The sequence below is a fragment of the Malaclemys terrapin genome, chromosome 22 (assembly GCF_027887155.1).
Source record: "Malaclemys terrapin pileata isolate rMalTer1 chromosome 22, rMalTer1.hap1, whole genome shotgun sequence".
In the NCBI taxonomy this organism is placed as follows: Eukaryota; Metazoa; Chordata; order Testudines; family Emydidae; genus Malaclemys; species Malaclemys terrapin.
In genome coordinates, this window is record NC_071526.1 from 17,336,240 (window position 1) to 17,363,877 (window position 27,638).

The following is a 27,638-nucleotide window of genomic DNA, read 5'->3' on the forward strand; positions in this document are numbered from 1 at the left end:
TACCAGTGGGTCAAGTGTGCTGCAGAGAGACAGCATGAGCTGCCAAGGTGAGTCCGCGGCAGCCCTGGGAAAGGAGCCCGGGAGTCTAGTCTCCGTCTCCATACGGCTCCCTCCCCACCAGGCTATAGGCTACGCTGCCTAGTGGATAGAGCATCGGAGTGGGACTTGGGAGACCTGAGGTTTTTTTCTTGTCTCTGCCACTAGTTTGCTGACTGACCTTGGGCAAGTCACTTCCCCTCCCTGTGCCTCAGTTTCTTATTCTGTAAAATGGGGGTAGTGATCCTGCCCCCTCCTCTGTGTGAAGCACATTGAGAGCCATGGAAAGTGCTAAATAAGAGCGAGATAGTCTTGCTGCTCCCACCCACTATGCAGTCACTGCTCTGAGTCTCCCCCAGCCACTGAATCAAGCCACAAAGCTCCTCTAACTGAAACACTGCCATATAAAGAGTGAGCTAAAACCTTCCCAGAAAACATTTCACCTCGTCTGGCCTGGAGAATTCTCTGAGGGCTGCCCCTGTGTCTCCAGGAGACAGGCACCATATAAGGTAGCACCTTAGCTAAGTAACACAGTCATGTCTCTTTGGTTCCAACAGCATCCATGCCAGACACAGAACGCCAAGGAGCCCTGGCTCAGGACGGGCTGAACCTGCCTCGCTCTGTATTCACTCTGCTCTTACACAGGGGTTTGTGAGCTGAGGCCTGACGTCTTTGTCAGCCATTCGGATTACACACATGGCAGACTGTGCCCACCTCTGCTCTCACTGTGCCTACTGCCTGGCAGACCCAGACCTGGAATGGGTGAACGGAATCTGCTCAGAAGTAGCCCGGGACTGGAACAGCACAGGGTATTGTAGGGCAAGGCTGAGGGGCACTGGCAGAGCTGTGGAGGAGGGGAAGGAAGGGATCCAGGACTGGGATAGCCGGGCGATGGCGTGTAGAGGCTGAGGGACATTGGCAGAGCTGGGTGGGAACTCAGGGCTGCAGGGCAGAGGGTATTGCAGGGCAGGGTGAAGGGTCCGTTGGCAGGGGAGCTGTGGGCCAGGCCTGGGCTGTGTGAGGGAACGTGCCTCTGCACGCTGGCTTGCCCTAACTAGGAACCTCTGCCCTTCATTTCCAGGAGCAGTAACAGCCTGAGACAAAGCAGTCAATGGGGAAAGTCTCCGGCTGCCTTCAGCTGGGGTTTGGATCAGGCTCTTGCAAACTAAAACACTCAGATGGGGGGAGGGAGGGGGCAGGTTCCTGCCTGGCTGTTGGGGGGATAAATAATAGCCTGGTGAGTAATTGCAGTGGTGACGGGAGCTGAGGGGCTTATAAGGAGCTGCCTGGCCGGGGGCTCATCCTGGTTGTGGCTGACTGTAATTTCCTGGGCGCTGAACCGAGCAGTAGCTGTGCTAGGCTACGTGTTTACAGCCTCGCTTTCGTGCCGGGGCTCATTAAGAAATGTCCATTGTTTACGGGAAGTGTTGGCCTCCAAATCACGGGCTTGTGTGTTTGCAGAATGTTACTCATGGCAGGGAGAATGTGGAGGAAAAACAAGAGATTCTTCAGCCCCCATCCAAGATTCCTCCTTGCCAAGTAGTTGGCTTCCTCCCTGTGTCGCCCCCCTTTCCCCCCAGCTCACACTGGCTGACTGGAGCAATGAGCAACCAAGTTTGAGAGGCCTTATTATAAACCACTTAATCGTAGGTGACTCAGTGCCCATTGATGGTGACCCTAAAGTGAGAGGAAGGATGATGCTGTGATTAAGGGACCTGGCTCCTGGGTCCCATTCCTGGCTCTGCCGCAGACTCTGTGTCACCCTGACGAAGTTACTGAGTCTCTCTAGTCTCTGTTCCCTGTCTGTCGAATGGGGGGATAAAGTGGTGGGACCATCCCTGGCAGTCTGGTCTTGGGGTGGTGCAGTCCCCAGGGATCCACTGGTGCGTCCCCAGGGAGAGCATCTGAACAAACAGAAGATCCCTTGTGTACTGGTTAGCTCCCCAATGCACATTTCCAGTTTCTGCTCACTGGGTGCAGGGACAGTGCTGGCTCCCATCAATCTCTGGAGTTAGACAAACCACCACCGGGGGAACCCCCCCACCCAATGAACTCTGAACCAGGGCACAGGGCTGGGGGTTTACAGGGTTCCTCCCAGAAGCTTGCCCAAGCAGGTTCCGCAGCCCTGGGCTGGCTGCTCTGCATTCCTTCTCCTCAAACAGGACACATACGCGGGACTTGAACCGCAATTTGGCTTTCTGTGCCAGACCCAGATAGTCAAGAATAAGTGAAGCCAGGCTGAAGCACTGTCTCAGTGGGAGGTTATCAGAGAGGAAGCAGCCTCGCTGGTGGACACTTTTCTTTGCTCCTTGGAAAGCAGTCAAGACTTTTTTCCATTGCTGGGAGTTTGCCAGATAGTTTATTAATCTAAAGCAAAATAAACTGGAAGGGGACGGAGAATTTTAAATAAGCTTCATGCTGGCCTCTCAATTTGTAGGTGAGATATTTCACACCAAAGGTTTTGCACATGCAAATCCTCAGCTTTGTGCATGCAAATGGAGTAGGGAGGCAGCTAACTACCCAATTTGTGCATGCAAATCAAATTTGCAACAACACAGACTAAAATCACCCTCCTCAACATTAATCCCCCATCTCATCCCCTTGTAATTAGACCATTGTTCCTAAACTCCTCGTTGAATGTAGCATCTGTCTAATCTAGAATGTAAGTGCAATGGGGCAGGGACTGTGCACCCGCTGCTTTGGACAGCATTGTCCCAAATACTAAGTAAAAATGACAAATCCTTATTTCTGTGTGCACCAAAACCAGGGTGTCAAAAAGTCATGCATGTGAGAACTCGAGCTTCAAAATCCCAATTGTGGCAGTTGTGTTTGGAAATCTGGCCTGGAGAGAACAAGAATGAGACAAAAAGATTATGTTTTTTTGCGGGGGAGGGGTGGTTTTTGAATGTTTTAATGGAGGGTGGATTTGCTTTGCATCTGTGTATGTTCTGGGGTGTGAGCGGTTCAGCTGTAGCAGAACAATGGCCCGTTCTGCAGGGAATTATCTCATGCGGGCACCAAACCAAGAACCTTCCCAGTTACTTGAATGAAGACAGAAAGAACAGGGGTGTGGGTCAGGAGGGGGAATTAAAACCACCTTTCCCTTTTCTGTCTGAAGCAGAACCCATGCCAGCACTGGCTCTTCTAGGTATGTGGGTGCCTGCATTGTCCCCTCTTCCCTCCCCATCCACTGAACGTGCTGGTCCTACATATGGGGCCGGGGCTCTGGCGGAAAGACTGGCACGGAGAGGACCAGCAGAGCTCCATACACACACAGGCCAGAGGTGCAGCTGGAGAGCGGGTGAAGGAGTTCCCTTGGAGTGAGCAGAGCTGTGTGCCTTGGAGTCTGGCCCAGACACTTGGGTAACACTTGGGAAGGACACAACCACCCAGGAGGTTGGTATGTGGTGAGACGAGGCAGGAGCTCTTACAAGATGTTGCGTCCGGCAGGCTGGATTATTTAGTATCCCCTTTTAAAGCTATTTCTTTGCCCTTCCTTTGCACCTTCTGCTCCAGGATCTCAAAGCAGATCCTGTCACCCCTCTCTCTGATAGACAGGGAAACCGAAGTGGGAATGTGACTTGGCCCACATCTCATAGGGAACTTGCAGCAGAGACAGGAATAGAGCCCAAGTCTCTACTGTGCTTTAATCTCGGACCATTCCCCACCTCCCTCCTGTCTCTGAGTAGGTCCCCGTTAGTACACTGTGGGGAGCACTCACAGATCTGTTGTAACTGACAGTACCTGGGGATCCCAGTGACAGCTATGCACCGTGCTCACCTGCTGGGCCAGCCACGAGCTCCCTGCCGGGCTGAGGCTGAGTCCCTGGGAACGATCGCACCATTCTGTTAGCAAGCATGCATCGCTGTCTTCCATCACGGGGGTGCTGGGGCCGTGCACCCCAGGTACACCCCAGCTTCAGCCTGCGACCTTGCATGTAATTAGCGGCTCCTAGTCAATGGGCGACTGCCCACGACTGGGGTCCCTTAAAGTTCTGAGCCTTGTTGTTGGAATACAAATTAGCCCAGTCCCTGAAGCTCCGGCTGCCCTTTCCATCTCTGCTAGATTCAACAAATGCACTTGTGTAGTTATTTTGCTGTTTGGGGGGCAGGAAAAAACTACCCCGTCTCAGCTCTCGTTAGCAAATGTATGGGAGCAGCTCTCCTGACCAAGTCATTTGCCCAGCAAGGCGAGTGGTTTCCGTTCGAGGGGCCTGCTTTAACAGCCCCTTTCCAAGCCAGGGACCACCTGGGCTGGCTCTCCAGTGCGGCACACGAGAGGCCAGGGAGGCCACAAGAATAGGACCATGGATCAGATACTGACATGCATTGGCTACGCGTTCTCTGATGCCCACGCCGGGAGCGCTGCCATCCTGGGGCCTCACAGGCTGCGGCTGCTTAAGGCAGCCCCAGTGCGCGAACTTCCAGGCTTTCTCATCTGCCTGAGAATCATACAATCTGCGTCCTGTGCTCGAAGCAGTAGGGCAAGTTCCTACTGTATGAACCTGCAGGGAGGCCTATATATCAATTTCTGCAAGCCCTGAATTCAGATGAGGGATGTCTTTGTCCAGGTGTTTATTCACCTTCTCACTGTCCCACCGAGTGTGCCAACCTGTCCTACCTGGGCTTGTGCCAGCTGCTTGGGGCAGTCCCTGGGGCTTGGGCTTCCTCTTTTTGAAGAAACAAACTTTCCTTTTGGCAGCTGGCACAAGGTGCTACTAGGGGGTCCCAAGATGGGTGGATGTGGGAGCCCTTCTCCTACCTGGATTCAGGAAACAATCCTGTAGGCTGCTCCAGCCTGCGCTGGTATCAGGGACTGTCACTGTAGCTACAGCAACAGGAGTGGGCAGGTGCTTGAAACCTTCCCTTTGGGTTTTTCTCGGCTGAGATGCATGAGAAACAAATGCTGGCCCTGCGGAAATGTGGCTGAGGGCAGAGGTGCTGTGGGAGCCAGTTCTGCCAGGAGCTCCATGGAACTTCAGTAAATATTTACTGGAACAAGTATGTTACAAGTGACCCTTCCAAGCCGGAACAAACCCTGCAAACCTCACAGGCCTCTTGCACGGAGCGGGACGAGTTGTTTAGAAATGCTGCTGAGGACGGGTGGGCTGGGGACCTGGGTTCGAGTCTGACTTGGGTCATGAGTAGGCATGAATAAGCCAGTTTGGAAACTATGAGCCCAGTCCTGAAATGTCTGGGGCAGCGTCTAGACCAGCCACTGGAAATGACAGAATACCCCAAGGGAGCCATTCTTGGGAGATCCCCCCAGCCCAACTCTGCAGATGTGAGACATTTGGAGAATTGAACGACCAAGCATTTGGGAGCTCATCTGGACCATGCCCAGCCTCTGAATCTTTGGGGGTTCAGCCGCTGCTGGTCTCAAGTGCTATGGGATTGTTTGTAATCCCTGGAGAACCAACCTCCCCAAGGCAGTCAGGGGGTCCCTAAAACAATCCCCTCTGGGAGGGTAGAGTGAGGGCAGGGCCTGGGGCAGAGCTGGGGGTCAAGCACCGCCCCCCCCCCCCAGGCACATTGGAAAGTTGGTGCCTGTGCCCAGAGCCATGGTTTCCACAGGCCCTACCCTGCCTCAGCCGACAGTGATTTGACCCTCCCGTAATGCTCCCCAAACAGAAGACGTAACAGCAAACAGCAAGAACCTTGAGGGTCAACAAAGCATCTCCCTCCTGCTTGGGGAGGGGGGGTAATTGCTACAAGAAACACGGGATTCTTTTCCAAACAATAGAACTTTATTGAGTAACAAAAACACTGCAAAACAATTCTGGGCAAATTAAAAGCAAACACATTAAACCCTTAAACGTATGGACCCGAGCTTAGCAGGGCAAAGAACATTTGCCTCCATTTTAGCTACACGTACAGCACCCGGGACTCTCCCAGTCGGTGTATGTGACGCTGTGGCTGTCCTGGATGTCCCCCCAGTGTGGCGTGGGAGGGGGAGGGATGCGGCCCCTTGACTTGACCCTTGTACGAGTGGGGGACAGTTCTCAAGCCAAGACCTCCCCCTAGAGCCAGCTCAGTGTGACGAAGTGGAACTGTTCTTAATGTTTCCTCTGAATACCGTGTGGGTGCCTCAGTTTCCCCTATGCATTTCTTAAGTCTCTGGTGTGCATAAATGGCCGACAATCTGTATCCTAGCAACAAATGGCCAGGGCCCTTCCCCCCTTGCAAGGGAACAGCTAAAGGTGAACAATCAGGTGACCTCCTGGCTGGGGCGGGGGAGACAAAGGCGAGAAAGGAGGGGGTTTCAGTTTGCGGCTGGCTGGGGACTGGGAGTGAGTACAGACAGGGGTGTCTGCCTCGCTGGGCCCCAGAATGGACCCGGCGGAAGGATCTTGTTTTTTGTATCTACAAGCTCTGTTTTAGACCGTGTTCCTGTCATCTAATAAACCTCTGTTTTACTGGCTGGCCGAGAGTCACGTCTGACTGCAAAGTGGGGGTGCACTACCCTCTGGCTTCCCCAGGACCCCGCCTGGGTGGACTCACTGTGGGAAGCGCACGGAGGGGCATATGCTGAATGCTCCCAGGAGAGACCCAGGAGGTGAAGCCGAGTGAGTGTCTTGCCTTGAAGACAGTCTGCTCCAAGGGAGAGGAGGCTCCCCAAAGTCCTGACTGGCTTTGTGGGGAGCAGTTCCAGAGCATCGCCCGGGGACTCCATGACAAACAGCTCTTCACCCTGGGAGCTGCAGCCAGACTGTGAGCGGCTCCCCTCTGAACCCACCAGGCAAAGTAGTCGGAGCTTCGCTCGTCTCTCCCAGCGGGGCAGGTTTTCCAGACCTTCCTGGCACATGTAACCCCCCTGTGACAGACCTGCCACTGACAAGCTGCCTGTGCGGGAGGGGGTGCCAGGGTTAGAAAGCGGGGTGCTGGGAAGCACTCTCTGGGGGGTGAGGCTGACTATTCTCCAAGCTCTGCCAGGCAAAGTGAGTTTGCAGAGAACGGCAGGAAGGGAGGAGGCGAGGCCAAGCGGCCGCCTAAGATAAACGGAAAGCCCCAGCGCCCCTGGCCTGGGCTGGGGGCTGACACACATTCTTGTAGCCTAATTATCTCCTCTGAGGGAGCTGGATTCCAAGGGACAAGGCATCCTCAAAGAGGGCTGGGACTGGGACGGGTTCCAGAGCCCCACAGGGGGCGGGAGAGGAGCTGGGGGGCGAGGGAGGGGAAAGGGGAGGGCTGAAAATAATAATAATAATAATAAAACTTCCTGCGGTTGTCAGGAGAACATGGGCCAGAGATATAGGAAGCAATCGAGGGCCTTTATCGTGGAAACACAGACTCAGGGAGCAGGATTCCTGGCCAGCTGCGCGCCCAGCCTCGGAGCTGTCAGACGCCACATGTCAGCAGCAGCGGAGCAGGGGGAGGACTGAGTGTCCCACACCAGGCAGCACAGAAGCAGGGAAACGTGCGTGCGTGTGAAGTTCAAACCAGACCCTTTCAGCTGGGTAGGAGTAAGCCACCTGGAAGGTGAGGATGGGAGCTGGGGGAACTCTGCTGTGGTTAGTGGGGGCTGCATGGGCTGTGCTGGCTCTGGGACTTGGTTCCCACCTGAAAGGGAAGGACAGCCTTGAGAGACCTCAGCACCAGGTGCAGCATGGGCCCTGCAGCTACACCTTCCTGCTCCCAGAGCTTGGGGGCTGTTACCCCACCGCCGCCGAATACCAGGTCTCCAACTCGCTGCAGAGAGATGCTCCGCCCGTGCCTGAGCCCAAGTGGCCAGCCAAGCGGCTCCAACAGCTGGAGAACGTCATGGAAAACAACACACAGTGGCTGCAGAAGGTAAGATCCAGTCAGGGCCTGCTTGGATCGCAGTGGTTCTTGTATAGATTGCAGCAGTGCCCACAGCACTTTCCAAACACAGGGCTTGGCCTGCAAACATGTCGCGTTGCCAACCTCCCTCTGGGCTCGGAGAGTCAAACGGGGCTCCCTCTGCCTCTTGCATCAAGGGGCGACCTCTTGCAGCTTGCTACCTTTCTGCTGCCGATGCACGAGCCAGGCTAGGACCCAGCTCGCTCTCCCCTAACTCCTGCCTTTGCAGCAGCAAAAGCGTCTTTGCGCAGTAATGTGGGTGGATGTGACACAAGGCTGCACTGTCACTTTTCTGACCGTAACCATGTGGCGCTGGCTTCCTCGAGAGGCTTTGGTCAAAGTCTGTGCCTGGGAACTGCTGTATAATTACTTTGTTAAAGGGACCAAACAGGCTTCTCGCCTTGACCCAGACAGTCTCAGCATTATTGCAGGTAAGTTACCCCTATAGATGAGGAAAACAGTACAAGGGCTTGGATCATTTAAATGGGCAACTTCTTTATTGATCCTGGGAACCTAGCATCTCGCCTAATATTAAATACCCCTTTTAAACTGTTTAAAAGGTTAGATCTCTACTAGCCCCCTCCTGAGTGTGACATGCTTTCTGTCTCTGTTCTCAGACCCGTGTTCTGCTACTCGGCTGTGCCTGATGTTCTTTTACCGGCAGAGCCGGAGCGGAAAAATTCTTTTTCTGTTTTTCTTTCCAGTTATTTTAAAACCCAGGAAATCACAGTCACTTGGGTTCATAGGTCTCTCCTTTGCAAGCCGAGAGTTTGAGAGTGACTCTGGTACCAGTTACACTGGTGTAAATCAGGAATAACTCCACTTACACCGGCGAACTGAAGTAAAACCAGTTTAGAAGCAATGTCAGAATCGAGCCGCATGGGTGAAATCCTGATCCTTTTGTCACTATTTCTGCCACTGACTTCTCTGCTGCCAGGATTCACCCCGTGCCTGCAGGGTATATCGGGCTCCTTCCTAACCCATAAATACCAATTGCTTCGCATGCAGATACCAGCCAGGCAGCAGAGGGGTTGTTTCCTTCCTCTTTGTTCCCAGGCTGCTATGGGGGGCATGTGTCTAATTCAGACTACGTTACATCTCTTTCCAAAGACGACCTACGCAGGGCAGAACAAACTTCTTTGCACTCTACCAAAGCAATAAGCAAATAGTTGCACTAGGGGAGAATTTAATTAAAAATAAATCCCCCCAAATAAAAACCCCATCAGATCAAAGGCTGAGGGCATGTGAGCAGTACAGGGGAAAGTGTCGGAACGTGATTAATATCGAGCATTACAACGCCCTTGTGTTAATACATATTCCTGTGCACTCACTGGGATAGCATGTAGTGCAGCATTGAGAGCAATGCTGTTTGCTGTGCAGGGGTCTCTGGATGAGACCTTAGCTCCCAAGGTCCTGCCAGCTCAGCATGGACTCTAAGGATTCCACGGGACGGGATTTGCCCCAGAATCCTTAGCTGTGTCACTTCTGTCCTATCCGGGGTCCGTTGTGGCTTCCTCCGGAGTTGTGGCTGAATTTTCGTGGTGCTGTGTGCAGAATATACTGCGTGTCGTTTGAGGACCCGTTGAAAGACAAGGGGCGGCAGCGACATAACCTGCAGGATTCTTGTGATTGTGCCATACGGAGGCACAGTCTGGGAAGCCGCAGCAGCTGACCCAGACTCCAGGCAGGCAGAAAACATGTGTCTGGGGTGAAGCAGCAGGGTTTTGTTTCTAGGAACTGGGGCGATTTAGTCATCAGTGCCGCTGAACCTGATCTGCATGGAAAAGTCCCCTTCTGTCTGCCAGCACATTACAGGTTCCTAAGGCTGCTGCCCCCCCAGGGGCTCAGGTCTTGATACTGCTTTTACAAACATGCCACACACTGAATGCGCAGGGAGGGCAGGGTGGACAGAGCCCGGTCTGGGTGGGAGAGGGTGCTCCCCAGGCCGTCCTGGCCCTCTGGCACTGCAGGGGTTAAATGGAGATGCACAGACTGTTAGGAACTGGACTGGAAAACATTCTCCTCAGCTGTTTCCTTTCCCTGGACACCCAGATGTGTGTTTATTGCCCAAGAAGCCATGAATCATGTTGTCTGGGGCGGAGGGTAAACAGTGCTGATCTGGTTCCCTGCTGAGCGGGACCCAGCGCCGCGAGCGGAGCCAGGGGGCTGCTCCCAGGCACTCGTGTTTTCAGCCCTGCTGGGATCCAGCCACAGTTTCTCATGCAGACTCATCGGGGAAGCAGGATTCCTCCAGGGCCAACTGGGAGCAGGGGGAACCCAGCCAGAGGCGCTCTGCCACAGGTTGCTGGGAAAGGAGACACGGTCTGGTGAATTGTAAAGCCTTAACGCTGGTGGCTGAGCGAGGGGCAATAGGAAGGAACAGCAAAGAGGAATGCCAGGGGCTAGCTGGCTGCTTCGTACCAGGCCTCTCTCTGGTCGCTCGGACTCCAATCGTATAGCTGGAATCGTCACTGGAAGCAAGATGCCCTGGGCTGGTGGCTTCATCGCCTGCTAAAGCCCCACCCTGGGGCCTCTCCTTGAGAAGGCAGGTGCTGATGTTAGGGCCTGTTTCTCACCCCTGGGTGCTGAGCTGGACCGGCCATGTCAGCTGGACAGCAGAGGGGAAGCAGCAGCGAAAGCCCAGGTGTCTGGTATGGGCCACTCAGAAGTTCCCGTGCACTGAACTGCCAGCACCGCTGCCCTCAGTCTCCCATCCAAACGATGACCCGGGGAGAACCTGCTTCGCGTCACTGCCCAGGATGGCTGCAAGTGGTGGGGGGGGGAAAGCAGCAATTAGGGCCCAGCTGATCCAACGTGTGAGGATCTGGTGCCAGCCTCCTCCTGACAGCCCCTGCTGCTGCGCTCCATGACCTGCTGATGGAATGTGGACACCTCGGGCGAGGGGCAGCTGGGGGTTCTCGGGCTCTCTGACAGCCAGTAGACACCACGGCGGATGCAAAATAGGATGGGCCGGTTCTGAGCCTCAGCAAAGTGCATCATCAACCTCGCCAGGAGTGTCTGGGGGACAGGGCTCCGTAATCGCTCAGCTGTACCAGAAGGGAGCAAACTTCACTCCACCTGCTGGGCTCAAAGAGCCAAAGGCGGAAACCGCTTGGCACTGACGTTTCCCCGTGAGCCTCTGCTCAGTGTTTGCACATGAAGCTCAGACACGAGGCTGTCGGCTCTTCCCTGCAAACATTTCCCCCCCAAATCTCCCATTATTCTCCCTCCAAACCTCACACCGAGGTGCTTCGAGCGTGGTCTAGGCCCCTCGGAGAGGGGCTACCTACCTCCGGGAAGCAACGATGGATGGGCTTGTGGGTACAGCGGTGCATTGGGACTCTGGAGATCTGGGTTCACTTGCTGACTCTGCTTCAGGCTTCCTCGGTGACCTCAAGCAAATCGCTGAATCTCTCTAGGCCTCAGTGCCCCATCTGCAAAGTGAGAATAACTAACTGGTCCGTTCCGAGAGCTCCCCGGGGCAGGGGCTGGCTCTCACTGGTGTATATACGGCACTCAGCACAATGGGGCCCCAAGCACGGCCAAAATAAAGCTGTGTGTGCCCACAGAAGGGAGTTATAGGTTTTGTGCAAGGAGCCCAGGTTTGAAAATCAGGCGTCTTAGCAACACAGGTAGGGGTGGGGTTCCTTCTGCAAGTCAAAAAAGGCCCGGCAGAATTGTCTGTCACGCAGCGGTGGAGAGCCGTGACACCCTTGGTGCCAGGCTCATGCCCCTGGTGGTGCCACATGGGAACCGGAAGCCTCGTTCTGTCAGGTGAGTTGGAACCTCTGGTCAAGGACAAAGGGACGGGGGATTTTACAGCTCATGCTGACGCTGCCGGCACTGCTGTATTGTGAATGACTCCGCTTGGCCATCGCTCACTCACAAGAACGAAGGTTTTCTGGCTGACCTGGGGCCTGTTCTTAGCTCTGCCACTGACTCAGCACGTGACCTTGGCCAAGTCACTCAGCTTGTCTGTGCTGTGAAAGACGACCCTGCTGAGTTACAGTATCAAGCAGGCCTGGACAAGCCAGGTTTAACATCATGTCGCCTGGTCCTGGCCAGCTGACCCCGTGTTAACCATGACAGTCTGTCCCTCAGGCGTCTCCTTCATTGACGGGGATCATGACCCTGACTCAGTTCATTAACATCTGCAAAGTGCTTTCAGATCCTCCAGCGGACAGAGCCTGGTATTCCTGCCAGACACCCAGCTTCCTGTTTATAATCTGTTCTTTTGCTGAGACCCCCCGGGCGACTCTCCCCAAACAACCCCCACCCTGTAACTCCTTCCCGCTGCGACTCAGCCACCAGCACGTCAGGAATGGAATGCGAGAGGCCGCCTTGGGCCTGCTGTTATGGGATATGGCAGGGAAGCCCGTCAGACAACGCTTTCCAGCCATTGTGGCTTGGAAGTGGCCAAATCAGGGTGGTACCACTGGAGTTAAGTCCATGCTTTTTATTGACCAGCGCCCATTTCGGGGGGGGGGGGGTGTCGTTATCTACCCCACCCCCTTGTCAACAATCAGCTGGAATCTAGCAGGTTTTCTGATTTACTTTGCAATTTTGATCCGAATCGGCAGTTCCTGGCTGCTCAGGACCAAAACCCAGTGAGAGTTTTGCCCTTTCAGGATAGTCTCCGGTGGGTTCGTGTAACATCAAAGAGACCCAGATTTTAAACTAAAAGGGCTTTTGCTGAGTAGAAGGTGACCAGACAGCAAGTGTGAAAAATCGGGATGGGGGGGGGCGGGTAATAGGAGCCTATATAAGAAAAAGACCCAAAAATCAGGACTGTCCCTATAAAATCGGGACATCTGATCTGCCTGGCTGAGTAATAGGCCTTGTGCCAGGGATATGGCAACCCGCTGGGGGAGGGGAATGAAAGTGGAGCCTCCAGGCGCATTTGCAGCTCAATGACCCTGGCTTTGCCTTAGCAGTGTGGGCCTGTGTCTGGGAAGGACGGCGTGCGGTTAAGACACTGGCCTGGGCCTCAGTTCTTGGCTCTGCCAGATGGTGGGTGGGAGCCTGGTCAAGTCAGTTCTGTGCCCTTCTCCTCCCCTTTGTCTTGTCTAGTGAGACTGAGAATCATGCAGAGCCAGGTCCTGTCTCTTGCTGAGTGCACGTGCAGTGCGCACTGCCAAGGGGCCCCAGACTCAGATGGGACTTCTGGGCACAAGTCAGAGGACTGAGGATTCAGTGGGCCAAGCAGTCCTTGCAATCAGCCCCAGCGTACTGCCTCACTCTTTAATTCCCCTAGAGATTCGACTGGTTCCTAAGGTCAGTATCATCCCAGTTTCCGATGGCCTGGTTCCTAGCCCTAGTTCTCAAGGACTTCTAGTTCCCTAATAAAAGAGAACACAACACTAAATACCAGCAGATGCTCTTTAAATAGCGGCAAGGGGCCAGGTCCTGCAGACATGCCCTGCTGGGAGGTGGTGTTTTACTACCATGAGCCTCCGGGCTTTGGTTATAGAGCTGCCCATCTCTGATAACTGCCCCAGAAGGAAGCAAGGATCTGGGGGTCTGGGCCAGCAGCCTCTCTCCAGAACATGTGAGCCTGTGTGTGAGCCATCGGGAGGTACAGTGGGTGTGCATGTCACGGCCGCTGCATACCCAGGATCAGTCTCTTTCTGAGGTAGGAAAGGTGCCTTGAAAACCTGCTCCCATCCTGCTTCACGAAGGAGAGAGGTTGCTGTGAGGGAGGGAATCACATTCATTCCAGACCTGAGAGTGTTGGAGGTGCTCCCAGAGTCACCGGGAATCCATCAGTGTTTATTAATTTAACCCCCACCCTTTTTTTAAATTTTCTTTTTAAAAATCTCTCTCCAAGTTAAACAAGTCACTGCAGAGCTGGGCCCGTCCTGCATCACTTCAGGATGGGCTCCATGGCACAGTGGAAGGATTAAATAAGTCCTTGTTTATATCTGTGTAACAGACGAAAGCAAAGCGATGCAGTGAAATGGGCCACTGGTACAGACACATGGCCGCTGCCCCGGAGAGCTCCCAATCCAGGGAGGAAGTCTGCGTACTGCCATGGGAGGCACGCAGTGAATGGGTTTGAGCCCCTGCTCCGGAGCAGCGTGCCCCGTGCGCTCTCGGCTCGGGCACGCGAAGAGGAGCCAAGCGCAGGCGGGTGTGATGAGCTGAATTCCCTTCCTCGCTCCCCCGTTACAATGGGAGGAAGTTTGGCAAATGCCCATGGGGATGATCGTGTTTGTACATGGGCAGGGCACGTCATCTGCATATACAGTGCGGAGAGCAATATTTATGCAGTGAGGAGGCCCTGCGAGCGAAAAGCACGCGGCCCCCTTGCCACAGCCTTCGGGGGCAGGGGGTCAGTTACAAAACAATAGGCAGAAAGAAGCAAGCGAGGCTCGGTTCGCCTGTTCCCAGACTCTCATTTTTTTACCACTCGTCCCCTCCAGCACAAGGAATGCAGGGAGAGAGAACGGTCTAGTGGTTAGAGCACAACCCAGTCCCAGCTCTGCCAGGCCCGGGGGGAGCATGACTGCAGGTGACCCCACTGCACGTCTCTGTACGTGTCTCCTTGGGGGGGATCAGTAGCACTGCCTTGCCTTTCTGGGGGTGGGGGGCAGGTGAGGTTTAACCAAAGACATGGGAGGCTGATATTATTAACCTGAGAACCTGACTATGAGGTATGTTTCCTAGAGCTCATGTTGCATGTTTCACAGAAGGCAGGTGCCTAAAAATCATGGTGGTGGATGGACGGATGGATGGAGGTGTGTGCCGGGGGTCGGATGGATGGACGGATAGATTGGGGAAAGGGAGAAGGGAGTGCAGGGGTGGTCTGGCTGGCTAGCTAGCTAGCGGGACATGTAGGGGGATGGATAGATAGATGGGCAGGTAGGTAAGTAGGTATGCAACCAAGTCAGCACATCAAGCTGCAGCTACAGCATGGCCTTTATCTACCAGTGTAACACCGTCACCTATTGACGACGCACTGTGTAACCCCCCCCCCGTTCCATTCCCACTGCTGAGGGAAGTAGTCGTTTCCCACACAACCCCTTCTTTGCCTGTTTTTTGTTCCCAGCTGGAGAGCTACATCCAGGAGAATGTGAAAATGGAGCTTGCCGAGATCCAGTTCCACACGGTGCAGAACCACACAGCTGCCATATTGGAGATCGGGAGCAACCTCCTGAGCCAGACGGCTGAGCAGACCCGCAAGCTCACCGACGTGGAGACGCAGGTAACTGCTGGCTGGGCTGTCTCCCGAGCTGTCCCCCAGGCGCCGAGCCCTGGAGTCGTTGCGTGTGACTCCACGGACTGGAACAAGATTGCATTCATAGACCCCTGGGCTGGACTTGGCTCCCCGCTCACAGCAGAGAATGTTCCACTGCATCTCGCTAGTCTCCGTGCATTGGGATTTGTATTTTTTGCTGGAGATCTTTATAAGAAACAGAGGGGAATTTGATGCCACCTCCGCTGAAGACACCTAAATGACAAGTGCACCACTGAAGCTGCTGTGATTTCAAACAGCTTCTCCCTGATCCTCAAAGTTGTAGAAGGTGCACTCCAGCTTTCAGAGGACTGAGGCTGGATGCTTCAGAATTGCTCAGCATCTTGCATGCATGTTGCATCCTGGGCTCTTGTGAAAATCTGGCCTTTTGTTTTGGTGCCTACATGGGAGCTGAGCGCTCTGGGAAATCCATAGACCCCTGCAAATTAAATTAATGGAGATATCCCATCTCCTAGAACTGGAAGGGACCTCGAAAGGTCATTGAGTCCAGCCCCCTGCCTTCACTAGCAGGACCAAGTACTGATTTTGCCCCAGGTTCCCAAGTGGCCCCCTCAAGGATTGAACTCACAACCCTGGGTTTAGCAGGCCAATGCTCAAACTACTGAGCTATCCCTCCCCCCAATCTGTGGATATCTGCTTTATATCCATGGATATCCGCATGTGGATACCCATGGACCAGGTTTGCGGATTGGAGGCAAATGCAAATTTTGTATCTGTGCAGGGGTCTAGAAATCCAGCCCCGACGGTGGGTGGTGAGCCCTTGCAAATCTGCCCCCTACTGCACTGAGGGCTCTACCGGGACAGGACACCTAATCCCCAGAGTCTTCCTCCCCACCCAACTTAGGCCAAAATCCATTTCCCCATGCAGCCTGCTCCTCCTGCTGCTGGACTTGGGAGCATGTTTCCCAAACCCACATCCCCTCGGATCCCATCCCTTCCTGACCATCCCAGTCTGGTTTCTCCCCCCGCGCAGGTTCTCAATCAGACCTCAAGGCTGGAGATCCAGCTGCTGGAGAACTCTCTGTCCACTAACAAGCTGGAGAAACAGCTGCTGCTGCAGACCCAGGAAATAAACAAGCTCCAGGAGAAGAACAGGTAAAATCCCTTCTCTGGGATGGGCTGTGAGAATGCGGGGATCCGGCTGTCTCTACCACACAGAATAGAAACAGGACAACCCAGCGTGGTCTGGGACTTAGCATTGTTTCTAGGGCCAGATCCCCAGCTGGCGTCAAGCCACACCACTCCAATGACGTCACCTTCCAGGTGAGGATCTGGCCCAGAAGACTTGACAAAAGTTGTGGGTTTCAGGGAACTCTTTGGCATTTCATGGAACATTTCCCCCTTTCATTTCAAATATTTTTCATGGCAAATTCAGTAAAATCTCATTTTAAGCTCCTATATTGCTAATTAACTGGCAGCCTGGGTTGTGATCATAATAAACACCCCTGTTTGGATGAAATTCTTGCTCTGGCTTACAGAACAACCAATAAAAATACAATAAAATACAAAAGTCAGTGCAGCTCACGGGATCCCAGACTCCAGAGCTTTGGAGTTCTCCTCTTGCCCAGAACCTACCTTTCCAGAAGTGGTTCTAAGCGTCTCCAGGGAAGCGCCCTGCTCCCTTTCCTGGAGTGCGGCGTAGGGAGGTGGGCGACTATGTGTCTGAAACTCAGGCAGCTGCTGCCTGCAGTGACTGTAAAGAAACACGCAGTGTAGTTGTAGCCCTGTTGCTCCCAGGATATTGGAGAGACAAGGTGGGCGAGGGAATGTCTTTTATTGGCCCATCTGCTGTTGGTGAGAGAGACAAGCTTACTACAACAATCTGTAACCCCGCTAACTCCCCTTTTTGTCCTATGACTGCAGAGGTGTTAATGGGCACTCCACCTTGAACGCTCCCTAGAATATGTGCTAACAATCTGTTCCACCTGCGTTTAGCTGTGCCGCTTGCTCGGAGCATCTTTCCCAGTCCTACAGAAGAGCTCTGCGCAGCTCCAAAGCTTGGCTCTCTCCCCAGTAGGAGTTGGTCCAATAAAAGATATTCCCTCCCCCATCTTGTCTTGTAAATAAATAGGTTGTTGCCCCCACTATTAGGGTGATTAACAGACGCAGAGGGGGCCGGCCGGCTTAGGGCGCCTGCTTGGAGAGGGACGGCTCCACACTGCACTTCCCAGAACTGCGAAGGGCTTGTGTCAAAGGCCCCCAGTACGGGTGCCGTGAATGGACTGAGCTCCAGTGAGATCCCCACTGACTGGAGGTGACCACTCGGCTTATGCTTCTGGGAACATTCTCCCTTGTCAATCCTCCCTGCAGCTAAGGCCCCGGCACCGGAGCTGGCAGAGCCTGCCTGGGAGCCAGCCAAACAGCTCTGGCTGGGAGAGGGGCCTCTGCTAGACCAGGGACTTGTCATTAAAGGGTTTATGGCTCGTCCCCACCCCCCTCGCCCCGGCGGCAGGCGGCCTGTCCCCAGCTCATTGCATTTGGGAAGGACGCTGAGCGCTGTGCTTGGGCCGACGGCTTCATAGAGGCACAGCTTGAAAACGCGTCCCCTAAAAGCTCAGAACACAGGAGGCCGATTCAAGAAAAGCTGGGGTGTGGAGTTTGAAAAAGACACCCTGCCTTTGGAAAGCGTGGGGCTGGCAGCGCTGTGCTAGTGGGGGCCGAAAGCCAGAGCCCCAGAGCCGTGCCTCCCTGGGGACTGCAGCAGGCAGTGGGCAGGATCTGTCTGTCTGGTCCTCATCTGCCCTGTACCGCGGTATCTGGGCTCCTTCCGGTCTCTAGTGTGTTTCTCCTCACAGCCCCCCTCTGAGGTAAGGCTGGGCAATTATCCCCTGGTGTAGATGTGAACAGAGGCACAGAAACTAAGTGACCCAACCAAGGTCACACCGGGAGTCTGGCAAAGCCAGGAGGGGAAGCCAGGGCTCCCAGGCCCCAGCCCAGGCTGGGCCACCCCTCCTTGGCTCCCTCTCTCTGAGGCTCCTCTTAATCCCCCCCTTCTCGGCCCCCTGCCCCCAGCTTTCTGGAGAAGAAAGTCCTGGACGTGGAAGGCAAACACGAGGAGGAGCTGCAGGGGATCAAAGCCGAGAAGCTGGAGATGCAGAGCCTGTTGTCCAAGCAAACCCAGCTCATCCGGGAACTGGAGCAGCACCTCGCCACAGCCTCAGCCAACAACACGGTGCTGCAGAGACAGCAGGCGTCTCTCATGAACACAGTGCACCAACTCCTGAGCTTGGTCTCTCAGTGCAACCGTCAGTACTGCGGGGCGGGGGGGGGGGGCGGGGGGGGGCTGGGAGTGGCTGCTCGGGAGTCGGGCCCAAGCAATGGCCCAGCGCACTTGGTGCAAGACTGGGGGAGTGTTGGGAGAGCTGCTCCCCGACTCTCAAGCTGCCCCACCCCACTTTAATTTGAAGAGCCTAGGGGCTGCTCTAATTTGGAGGGTTGGCTCTGCTCCCTGTGGGACCCTGGGCATAGCCTTATGCTGGGGTTGGAGGGCTGGCGTAGGAGACGCTGGGCTGGGTTTACACCTGTTGAGAATTCCCTCCTCCCGTGGGTTCCCGGCAGATTCTGGGCCACTGGCTCCACTCAGGCGGCTGGAGCAGAGTGCGATGTCAGTGTGGTTGGGACCGTGCGGCGTGAGCTGCTAATCGGAGGTGCACAAGGAGCAAGGTCCCATGGCAGCAGAGCCACAGGGAGGGGGGACGGTGGGGTCAGTCTCCCTGGGCAGCGTCTGGAATTGAAGCAGCGGGGGGAAGAGCTGAGTGTCCCCTTGTCTGCTCCACCCAGAAATCTCCCCGGCCCCGCAGGGGGAGCAGAAGGTGTTCCGGGACTGCGGGGGCGCGTACAAATCGGGCCTCACTGCCAGCGGAGTCTACACCCTGCGCTTCCCCAACTCCACAGCCACCACCAGGGTAAGTCTCCAGCCTGGCACCATTCAGCTGAGCCGGGCCCCCTCCCCAGCCCCCGGCAGACTTGGCCCAGGGTCCGGGATATGCGAGCACATGGCTGCTGGCAGAGCCCCCACCTTGATGTAGCTTATTGACACCCACTAGGAGGGGCCAGTGGTAGAGGGCGGGGAGTGGGGTAAAGCAGAGAGGGGCGGGGAGTCAGGACTCCTGGTTTCTGGTCCCACCTCTGGGGAACGGGGGGCGGCTACTGTCTGGAGCCGGGCAATGGGATTCTGGTTCTTCCCTCAGCTCTGCCACTGCTTCACTGTCTGGCCTTGGGCAAATCGCTTCAGCTCTGCCCCGCCACGTATCCATCTGCAAACGGGGTCTGCTGGTTGGCTGGGTTAACGAGTGCAGGCAAAGCGCACCAAGCACCTGGGAGGCGATGTGTCAGAGAGGGGCTGAGCATTCACATTCCTGAGATGCAGACGAGTATCCCCGGCCCTGAAAAATGGCACTTGTCAAACCAAAACAACCCTCGCCCATCACATCCACCCACCCCAATGGCCCGCTCTGCCTCTCACGGACACCACAGTGGGGATGGTTACTAGCCGGGGCCAGGCCTGGGGATCACAGCCGAGCCCCTGCTTTGGATACGAGGCCCTCACGCTCTGACGTGGGCCCCTCACGCTCTGGCATGGGCCACGCCCGCTCGTGGGGCTGTGCTGTATGTGTCCAGCCGTGACCATGCTGTCCCGTTCACAGGCATTCTGCGACATGGAGACCAGTGGGGGAGGCTGGACTGTCATCCAGCACCGGAAGGACGGCTCCGTGGACTTCCACCGCACCTGGAAGGAATACAAACACGTAAGGCTTCCCCGTCCTGTCGGCAGCCAGCGCCTCCCCGGTGAGGCCGTGGTGTGGGACCCCCGGCATTTCCTCACACTGGGGCAGGAAGAGCTTCCCGTGGAGGCTAGGAATAGCCAGCCACTCCCAGGGGCGAAGGGCCCTCGCTTCCCCACCCGGAGCCCCCGGCCGCCCTACACACGTGGGAAGGAAGAAGAGGAGCAGAGGTTACTGCCTTATTGTTCAGGGCATGTGGTGAAGGCCTTGGCTCTGGGTACACGGGAGGCCGCAAACAGGAACCCAGCGATGGGGGAAGGGATGGAGAGCGGGGCCGCCCCTGCACCACAAGGAGGGAGCTGAGGTTGCCCCCCGCTGCAGGGTCAGGGCTATTTTCACTGGGGTGTTGTGATGTAAAGACGGAGAGGCGCTCAGATACTGTGGTAACGGGCACAGAAGTCCCATAGACAGAGAGAGGCCATGACCTGGAGATTCTGTGCCACCAGCATTCCTGAATCAAAGCAGGCCAGGCCCCGCTTTCCACGGATGGCCCAGGGTCCGAGGGGGTGTCAAATATAGATGCCCAAATTGCTAACTGGTCAAGGGAGGGAGGGTTCCCCCCGGATACCCTGCTGGGAGTTGGTTGCGTGGGCTGTATGGAAGGGAACATCTGGATCCATACCCTTGATGTTTGGAAAGACCCCAGCTGCTCCAAGTGAGTCCCGAATTGCAGGGCTTCTTCCATGTGGCGGGACAGTTTTAGAAGGTGATATCTCAGCCAGTCCCCCCAAATCCATCCCCAGGACCTGCCCACTGAAGTCTGCAGAGACGCACCATGCATGGATTTGGCTCTGTGAGCCCCGTGGGCAAGTGGCAACATGGTGAAGTGTCTGGTGCACACACGCACACACACTCTCCACCATCTGAAACACTCCCGTGGAAAAGCTATCTGTGCAGATGCTGGGAAAAGATCTCAGATCCTGGCTGTGGTTTCAGCTCATTCCCCTGTGAGTCGTGTGGCTGGCCCTGGAAAGTGGTTTTGTAGCCACAGCGCTGGGAGAGGGGGTGTGGGTGTGGATCTGGGTGTAGGGGAGATTCTGTGTCTCGTCCAAGAAATGGCCTGGTTCCATACATGGCAGGAGCAGGAGTGCAGGGGGCTCTGAAACTCCTTCCTCTCATACACTGGCTCAGCCTGTGGTGTTGTGCGGTGCCCTGGTTGGCCTTTCTCAGGCTGCAATGTGATGGAGGGGATGTATCTGGGCACAGCAGGGGTAACCAAGGCAATTGACTTGTGGGCTCTCCAGAGAAGTTACTGGTCAATGAACCATTGTCTGGATTCATTCAGAATTCCAAAGCCCAGCACAGAGCTCCCTGGACCGCGCCTGGATCAGCCACGCGCACTGTTGTGGGGCTGGTAGAGCGAATGACGTGCTGCAAAACCTGCTTCCTTCCGGGTTCCTTCTTTCAGCCCATCTTGGGCACCTCTTGGCCTTTGCCTGGCTGCACTGAACACTGTGGTGCCACCCTCGGGCTTTGTTTTTGGAAAGCCGTTCTAACCAGATCCAGATGCCAGAGCCTGAGGCGTCTCAGAGGCCCAGAAGTGGGATCTTAATCCCCACAGTGACGCTCTAGTTACAAAGCTACCATTGTATGTACAGTTCCCCCAGAGCAGAGCAGAGCTGGCCCCTTCCACCACAGAAATCACAAAGCAGGAACCTGGGGACTTCTCGGGTAGCAGCCACTAAGCGCGAAGCCAGGTGAGCCCCAGTGCCGCCGGCTGGTTCTTGGCAGCCCCCTCTTGCTTCATTGGGTTTCTGGTCTTTCCACGCAGGGCTTTGGGTCCCCATCTGGAGAACACTGGCTGGGAAATGACTTCATCCACCGGCTCACTGCTCAGGGCTCCTATTCCCTCCGAATCCAGCTCCGGGACTGGGACAGCAACGAGGCCTACTCCCTGTATGGGCATTTCCACCTGGGCAGCGAGGAGCAGCTCTATCGGTGAGTCTCGCTTCGCCCAGCTTCCAGCGTCGCGATTTGTGCACGAAGGATGACCCCGCCCCGCCCACGATGGCAATCAAGCCCTTGCCAAATCCACTAGGCCCACCTGGGCCTGGAGAGCCAGGATCAGCCTCTGGGTCTCCTGAAGGCGGGTGGGGGGTTAATTCCCGCTCACTCTCATCCCACACAGCAGAGTCCAGAGAGATTTCATGGGCACAGCACATGCCATGGAGAATCCCCTGCCTTTCCCATGCTGCAGCAGAAGCTCCCCTTGCATTGTGCATGAGCCAGCTGCTGCCTCAGCACCCCCTTGTGGCCTGAGGTTGCTCTGCAGGTGCCCTGCCTCAGTTTCCCCACTTATCAGGACTCTGTCAATCAAGCTCTTCTCTCATTCAGCACCCCTTCCCCCTGGGGGCTAGATTGATTAACATCAAATCATTCCCCAAATATAGTTCTCGAATCTGCGGCAAGTCCAGACACGTAGGCTTTCCTGCTGGGGTCTCTCAGGCCTTCCCTGTCCAGAGCTTTTCCCTGAAGACGCAGCGTTCCCTCCTGCCAGCCATTCCCTGCTGTGGCAGGCCTCTGCTGAAGTCTCACTCCAGCTTCACTCCTGTTGTCTCTCCCTGAACATCCCCCTTCCTCTGCCGCTTCCTGCTGCTCTTGGGAGGAAAATCAGCTCTTCCGTGCCCAGCTGGTTCTACCAATTAAACCCCACCCCGAGCCCAGGTGAGGTGCGGGGAGGAACAGGAGACCTCTCCCAGGTGCGGCAGGCAGGGCTAACTCTATGGGGCTGGCCAACTCCAGGTCTCTGGACCTCAAAGGGGCAGCTCCCCCGCCCCGATACAGGCACTTTCTGTCCCAAGGTACTACCACCACCCGCATTGCACCATGCTCTGGAGCCCGCCAGTGATGTTTCGGCTCCGTCCCGATGCTCCTGTTCCTGGAGAAGCCCAGCCCGGAGCACCCCCGGCTCGGAGTTCCTTCTGCAAAGTCTCGTTGGGATTTTGTCCACGCTCCCTCCCATTTTCACCCCCTTTAGCTTTAACACCCCCGAGCTGTCCGAGCCTCTGATCAGACGCTGACTCAGTAATTGGGCGGAGCGGTCGCTAGGGAGGAACGTGATCCTGTGAAGTGCCTTATCCGGCTCTCTCTACTGGGCACGTTGCCGTGCTCATGAGTAGAGCAGGAATTGAGTCTAGATTCCCCACACGGCAGAGCACGCCGGGCCCTACAGGCTGTCCACATTGTACGTCTGAGCCCGGCTTTTGGGGAACACCTATGACCACTCTCGAAGAGAGAGCGGGCTCCTTCCATGCCAATTGGTGCCAACAACCCCACCCATACTCACCATCCAAGCCAGCTCAGAATCGGCTCCTTTACCAGGCACCTGGGGCATGGCCTCCTCCTAGCTGGGCTGCAATACCCCACGGGGTCTGCTTTGCACGTGGCAGCAGCTTGGTGACGTGGGAATCGGGATTCTGTGCCATACAACACCAGTGTGACCTCACAGAGAGCTACCGGCACTGCAGCTGCGCTGGTCCAGTCCTGGCCGTGATCAGCGGACACGCGTGATTCTGTGTGCTCCATAGACTCCAGGCAGCTCCAGCACCGAAAGCACTTGCTCCAATGGCCCCACGTTAGTAACGCTGGTGGAGTCAAACACGTACAGACAGGGCCTATCGCTGGGAAGAGCTTTCCCAATGAGGTGAGTCAATACAGGACTGGCAGCCCTGGCCTGGAGTTTGGCAAAGACTCCCCCAGTTATATCTCACGTGAGGAAACAATTCCATGAAACCTTTTCAAGAGTCTCACGCGCCTCCTCCCAGTTCACTGAAATCATCTTAATGCAAATGTCTTTTCCAGTGAGAGTCCTGCTGCCTCCAGGGTGGCATGCACTTTGCAAACGAAAGAGACAAGGGAATAAAACAGCTTTTTATAGTAGCCAAGCACATGCCCTTTGCTAAAACCCAATGGAACCGTGGCCTCAGAGCTTTAAATCCAGAAGCCGTGTTTTCCAGTGGGGTCTGTGCTTGGCAGGCTAATCCTGCTCTCCTGAGTATCCCGGCTCTGCGATGAAGGGCAGAAATCTTCGTCTGTGCCTGATCTACAGCCAGTGGAAATCAGGGGGAGTCTCTCCAGTGGCTGCACTGGGCTTTGGTTCTAATTGATCCCTCCAGGGAATACAAATCATGGTTACTGGACTGGCTGGCGCAGCACCACACCCCGGTAATGAATGGGGATCGGGGTTCCTGGCAGGAGGCCGGGCTCGTTCTCCATTTGTTTGATCTAACAGCTTTTCCCCAAGCGCTGAGAATTTGGCTCTGAGTCCCCAAACCTGGTGAGACACACAGGCAGCTTTTTCAGGAATTTTAGAGGCGTTTTTATCCTGGATGCTGGGGCTATGCTGTGAAATTCCATCTGCAAACACCTAAGAGTCCTCACTAGCCAGTTTGCGTTTCGTCACCCTGGCCTGGCAGCTTGTGCACGTGGTTTGCCCCGATGCTGTCTTTGTTTTCTGCCATGAGAAGCAGGGCTCTCGCCGAGTCCTTCTTGGCGATCGGCCCCAGCAAAACACAAGGTCATGGGTAACAACCCACATCCAACAGCTGCCCTTGCTCCATGGCAGGTCCGTCACTCAACTCCTCGCATTCCATCCAGCTCCAGACAGGCAGGCCAATGACAGCATCCAAAGCAAGGCCAGCGGGTCCCTTTCCAAGCCCAGCACCCCAGAGTAGCCGCTACCACCCACGCAGCTCGGCGCACGCAGAGGCAGCGCTGCGGGTTCTTACACTGTGAATCCATAGCTGGCCCATGAGCAAGAAGGGGTCATTGTCCATCCGAGTGCCCCCTCCGTGGTCTCCAGGGCTAGACACAGCCGTGACAGCTCCTTGGCTGCAGCTCTTTGAAAACCCTGAGCCACCGTTGCATCTTGCTTTCAGAGCCCCTGGGTGGCTGGAGCTGTGCAGTGGGGCCCTGGGTTTCTCCCTGGCCTGGCCTTTGGTCCAAACACAGTTGCACCAGCAGGGGGCGCTCGGCTTCACAGCTGCGGCAAGTCACAACTCCTTGATGCCTGCCGGCAATAATATTTGTGTCTGTGCATGTCCAGGGTGGGAAGCTGGTTCTCTTACCTATAAAGCCACCTGCTGCTTCAGCTAGTCAGGACACCACGAGAACAATAGACCCTGCGGGCCCTAGTGCCAAGCTAAATAACCCCTGTCTCGGGCAGGGTGTTTTTGTGTGAGAAAGAAGCAAAACAAACATCGTCTCTGTAGAGGAGGCAGGAGCGGGCAGTGGCTGCCCACGGCAAATTGCTGAGGGGACAATACTGGCAACTGCTTTGGAAACTGCAGCTCCTGTTTTCACCCAGCGCACGGCTTCAGGGCCCTGGGGACATCTGGCATGACTCCATCCTCCCTTCCCCGCCAGTCAGTGCCCTCCAGCAGATCCCCCACGCCATCCCACTCCGGAAAGCCAGCAACGGAGGCCAAGCACAGCTGGTGCGACAGGCATCTGTCACACAGCGTCTGCCCTTTGCGGATTCTCCAGGGTTGGGAGGGAATGGGGCCATTGCCAGCTCTGGTACTGCTCACAAAGTCCCAGCTCCTTTCGCCTGTCGCTCTCTGTGTTTGGGCAGCACCCTGCACAAGGCAGGCATAGAAAATGGCAGTGCCATGGGGAACTCTGCCACTTGGGGGCAGCACTGCCCACTGGTCAGTCCCCGTCAGGTGACGTGGCCTTTAAGGTTTCAGGTGGTTGGACCCACAAGGCCCGAGGAGATCTAGGGAGAGAGGAAAAGGGTCCAGGGAAGAAGTAGCAGTTAAAAGGGATCCGGTTACTGAATCTTTAAGGGGCTGGGACCCGGAGCCTTGCGAGGGGCAGGGCAGGGCTCCCTTCTCACCCAGCCAACAAGGAATGAGTTGGGAGAAGGGGCCGATGTAAATGCTGCCTCGGCCTAGCACAAGGCAGGTGTCTGTAGACACTGGGCAGCTAGAAGGCTCCTGCAGGGCCGAGTTAGCAGGGAGAAGAGGGCGGCAGGGGAAGGACTGTTTGGTAAAAGCGCCCCACTGGTGGAGAAGCTGGTCAAAAGCCCTGTGGCTGGCCTGAACCACAGCCCAGCCCCGAGCTGGGGAAAACTCCTGCCCTAAGGAGGGAAGCGGGAAGGACAGTTTGGAACACAGCCTGGTGTGTGCCAGAGAAACTGAGGATTGGAAGGCGCTGAAGCCTCTGGGGTTTGCTCCCTTTGTGCTGCCCATTTCTAGGCCTACCTTGTACCATGCCCACGTGGCCTCCCGTGTCCCTGATCTCCCGTGAGCCTGGCCCTGGCGTGGCAGCCCTGTGTTTGTGTCTCCCCAGGCTCCACGTGCGGGACTACAGCGGGACGGCCGGCAGGACGAGCAGCCTCAGCCCCCCGGGGACAGCCTTCAGCACCAAGGATGCCGACAACGACCGCTGCGGCTGCAAGTGCGCTCAGATGGCGACCGGAGGTAACTGCCCCCAGGGGGGCGCTGCGGGGCCGTGGGTGGGGCTCGTAGCCGACTCAGCCCTGAATGACCGTGCTGAGGCTGGGAGGCGTGTAACTGGGCCTCTTCTGTCGTGGTCCATCTAACGCTCCCTGCGGGAATCAGCTCCCACTGGGTCCCGCCGTGTATTCTCCAGGATCCTCGGCCCCTGGGAACACCTCTGTTGCTCTCCTTAGCGCTGCAGTGAGATAACGAAGGCCCTTCCCTGCCTGGGCAGCGCCCATTGCTTCTCGCGCCCCCAATGACTCCAGCTCTGGCAACATCCTGGCTGCTCCCCCCCCGCCCCGCCCCCCGGGGCGATATCGTGGTACCGCCTGACTAGGGAGACACAGGAGAGCAGGAGCTCGCTGCTGGGCTTCCCTGGGCAGCGCTGGGAAAGTGGCAGCCCCACAGAGAGCCAGTCATCCCCAGCCCCCACTTTCGCCCTGGGGCTCTGGTGCGCCGTCCCTCTGACCCCCTCTCTGTGCCCTAGGCTGGTGGTTCGATGCCTGCGGCCCCTCCAACCTGAATGGGATTTACTACCCCGCTAGCCCCGCGACAGTCCGCTACAACGGCATGAAGTGGCACTACTGGAAGGGGCCCAGCCACAGACTCAAGGCCACCACCCTGATGATCCGGGCTGCGGACTTCTGAGAGGCCCCAGACGGGACGGGGCGCTGGGGCTGGGCCGTCCCTGCAGGGGAGCTGGGCCGGGCTGCGGCTGCACCAAGGCTCCTGTGGCGCCACGTGATCGGCCTCCGGCACGTGGGTCCGGCCCCGAGGGCGAGCTGGCACAGCGCTCTGGACACCTGCTTAGCCCTGCCTCTGTATGGTGCCTCCTCCCCGCCGCGCCAGCGCTCGCTCCCAGGCACCAGCCAGCGAGGACTGGCCTGAGCAGAGGCGGCCCCCTCCAGCTCATCCAAACGCAGCCTGCGTCCAGGTCTTAATCTCCTCCCGGTTCAGGAGCTGGTTCACAAACATCCTGCTGTTTCCTGGGGAGCTGGGGGCTTGTGACACTGGGGTCACGTTGTTCAGATAAAGCATCAGTGGAGAGCACAGCTGTGCTGGATGAGTCCCTGGGCGTGAGCTGGGGGGCTGATCTTACCCCCCCAGTCTGGGTGCATTGGGGCTGGGCTGGCCCCAGCGCGCTGCCCTGTGGTCCGGGCTGCTTGGCGTGCAAACCAAATGGGCAGCGAGGGAGGGGAATGCCCAGCCCCCTCCCCCTGTGTTGCAGGGAGGGGCAGGGTCTCCACCCAGGGTGAGGGTTTGCTGAGAACATGCAGCCCCTGGATCCCCATGGCCCCCG

At 56.3% G+C, this 27,638-nt stretch overlaps 1 protein-coding gene across 2 annotated transcripts; it reads left to right on the forward strand.

Moving 5' to 3' along the window:
• The first annotated feature begins 718 nt into the window (after nucleotides 1-718).
• Nucleotides 719-27,388, forward strand: LOC128827923 (angiopoietin-2-like). Of its 2 annotated transcripts, none has more exons than XM_054012143.1 (9): nucleotides 719-845; nucleotides 14,905-15,060; nucleotides 16,085-16,206; nucleotides 18,124-18,356; nucleotides 18,892-19,016; nucleotides 19,758-19,859; nucleotides 21,667-21,833; nucleotides 26,187-26,317; nucleotides 26,826-27,388. In XM_054012143.1, the coding sequence occupies exons 1-9, from the start codon at nucleotides 795-797 to the stop codon at nucleotides 26,984-26,986; spliced, it is 1,248 nt and encodes a 415-aa protein (XP_053868118.1). In that variant the 5' UTR covers nucleotides 719-794; the 3' UTR covers nucleotides 26,987-27,388. The 2 variants fall into 2 exon arrangements, with proteins under 2 accessions (XP_053868118.1, XP_053868117.1); XM_054012142.1 differs by lacking the exon at nucleotides 719-845 and adding an exon at nucleotides 7,286-7,826.
• The last annotated feature ends 250 nt before the right edge of the window (nucleotides 27,389-27,638 follow it).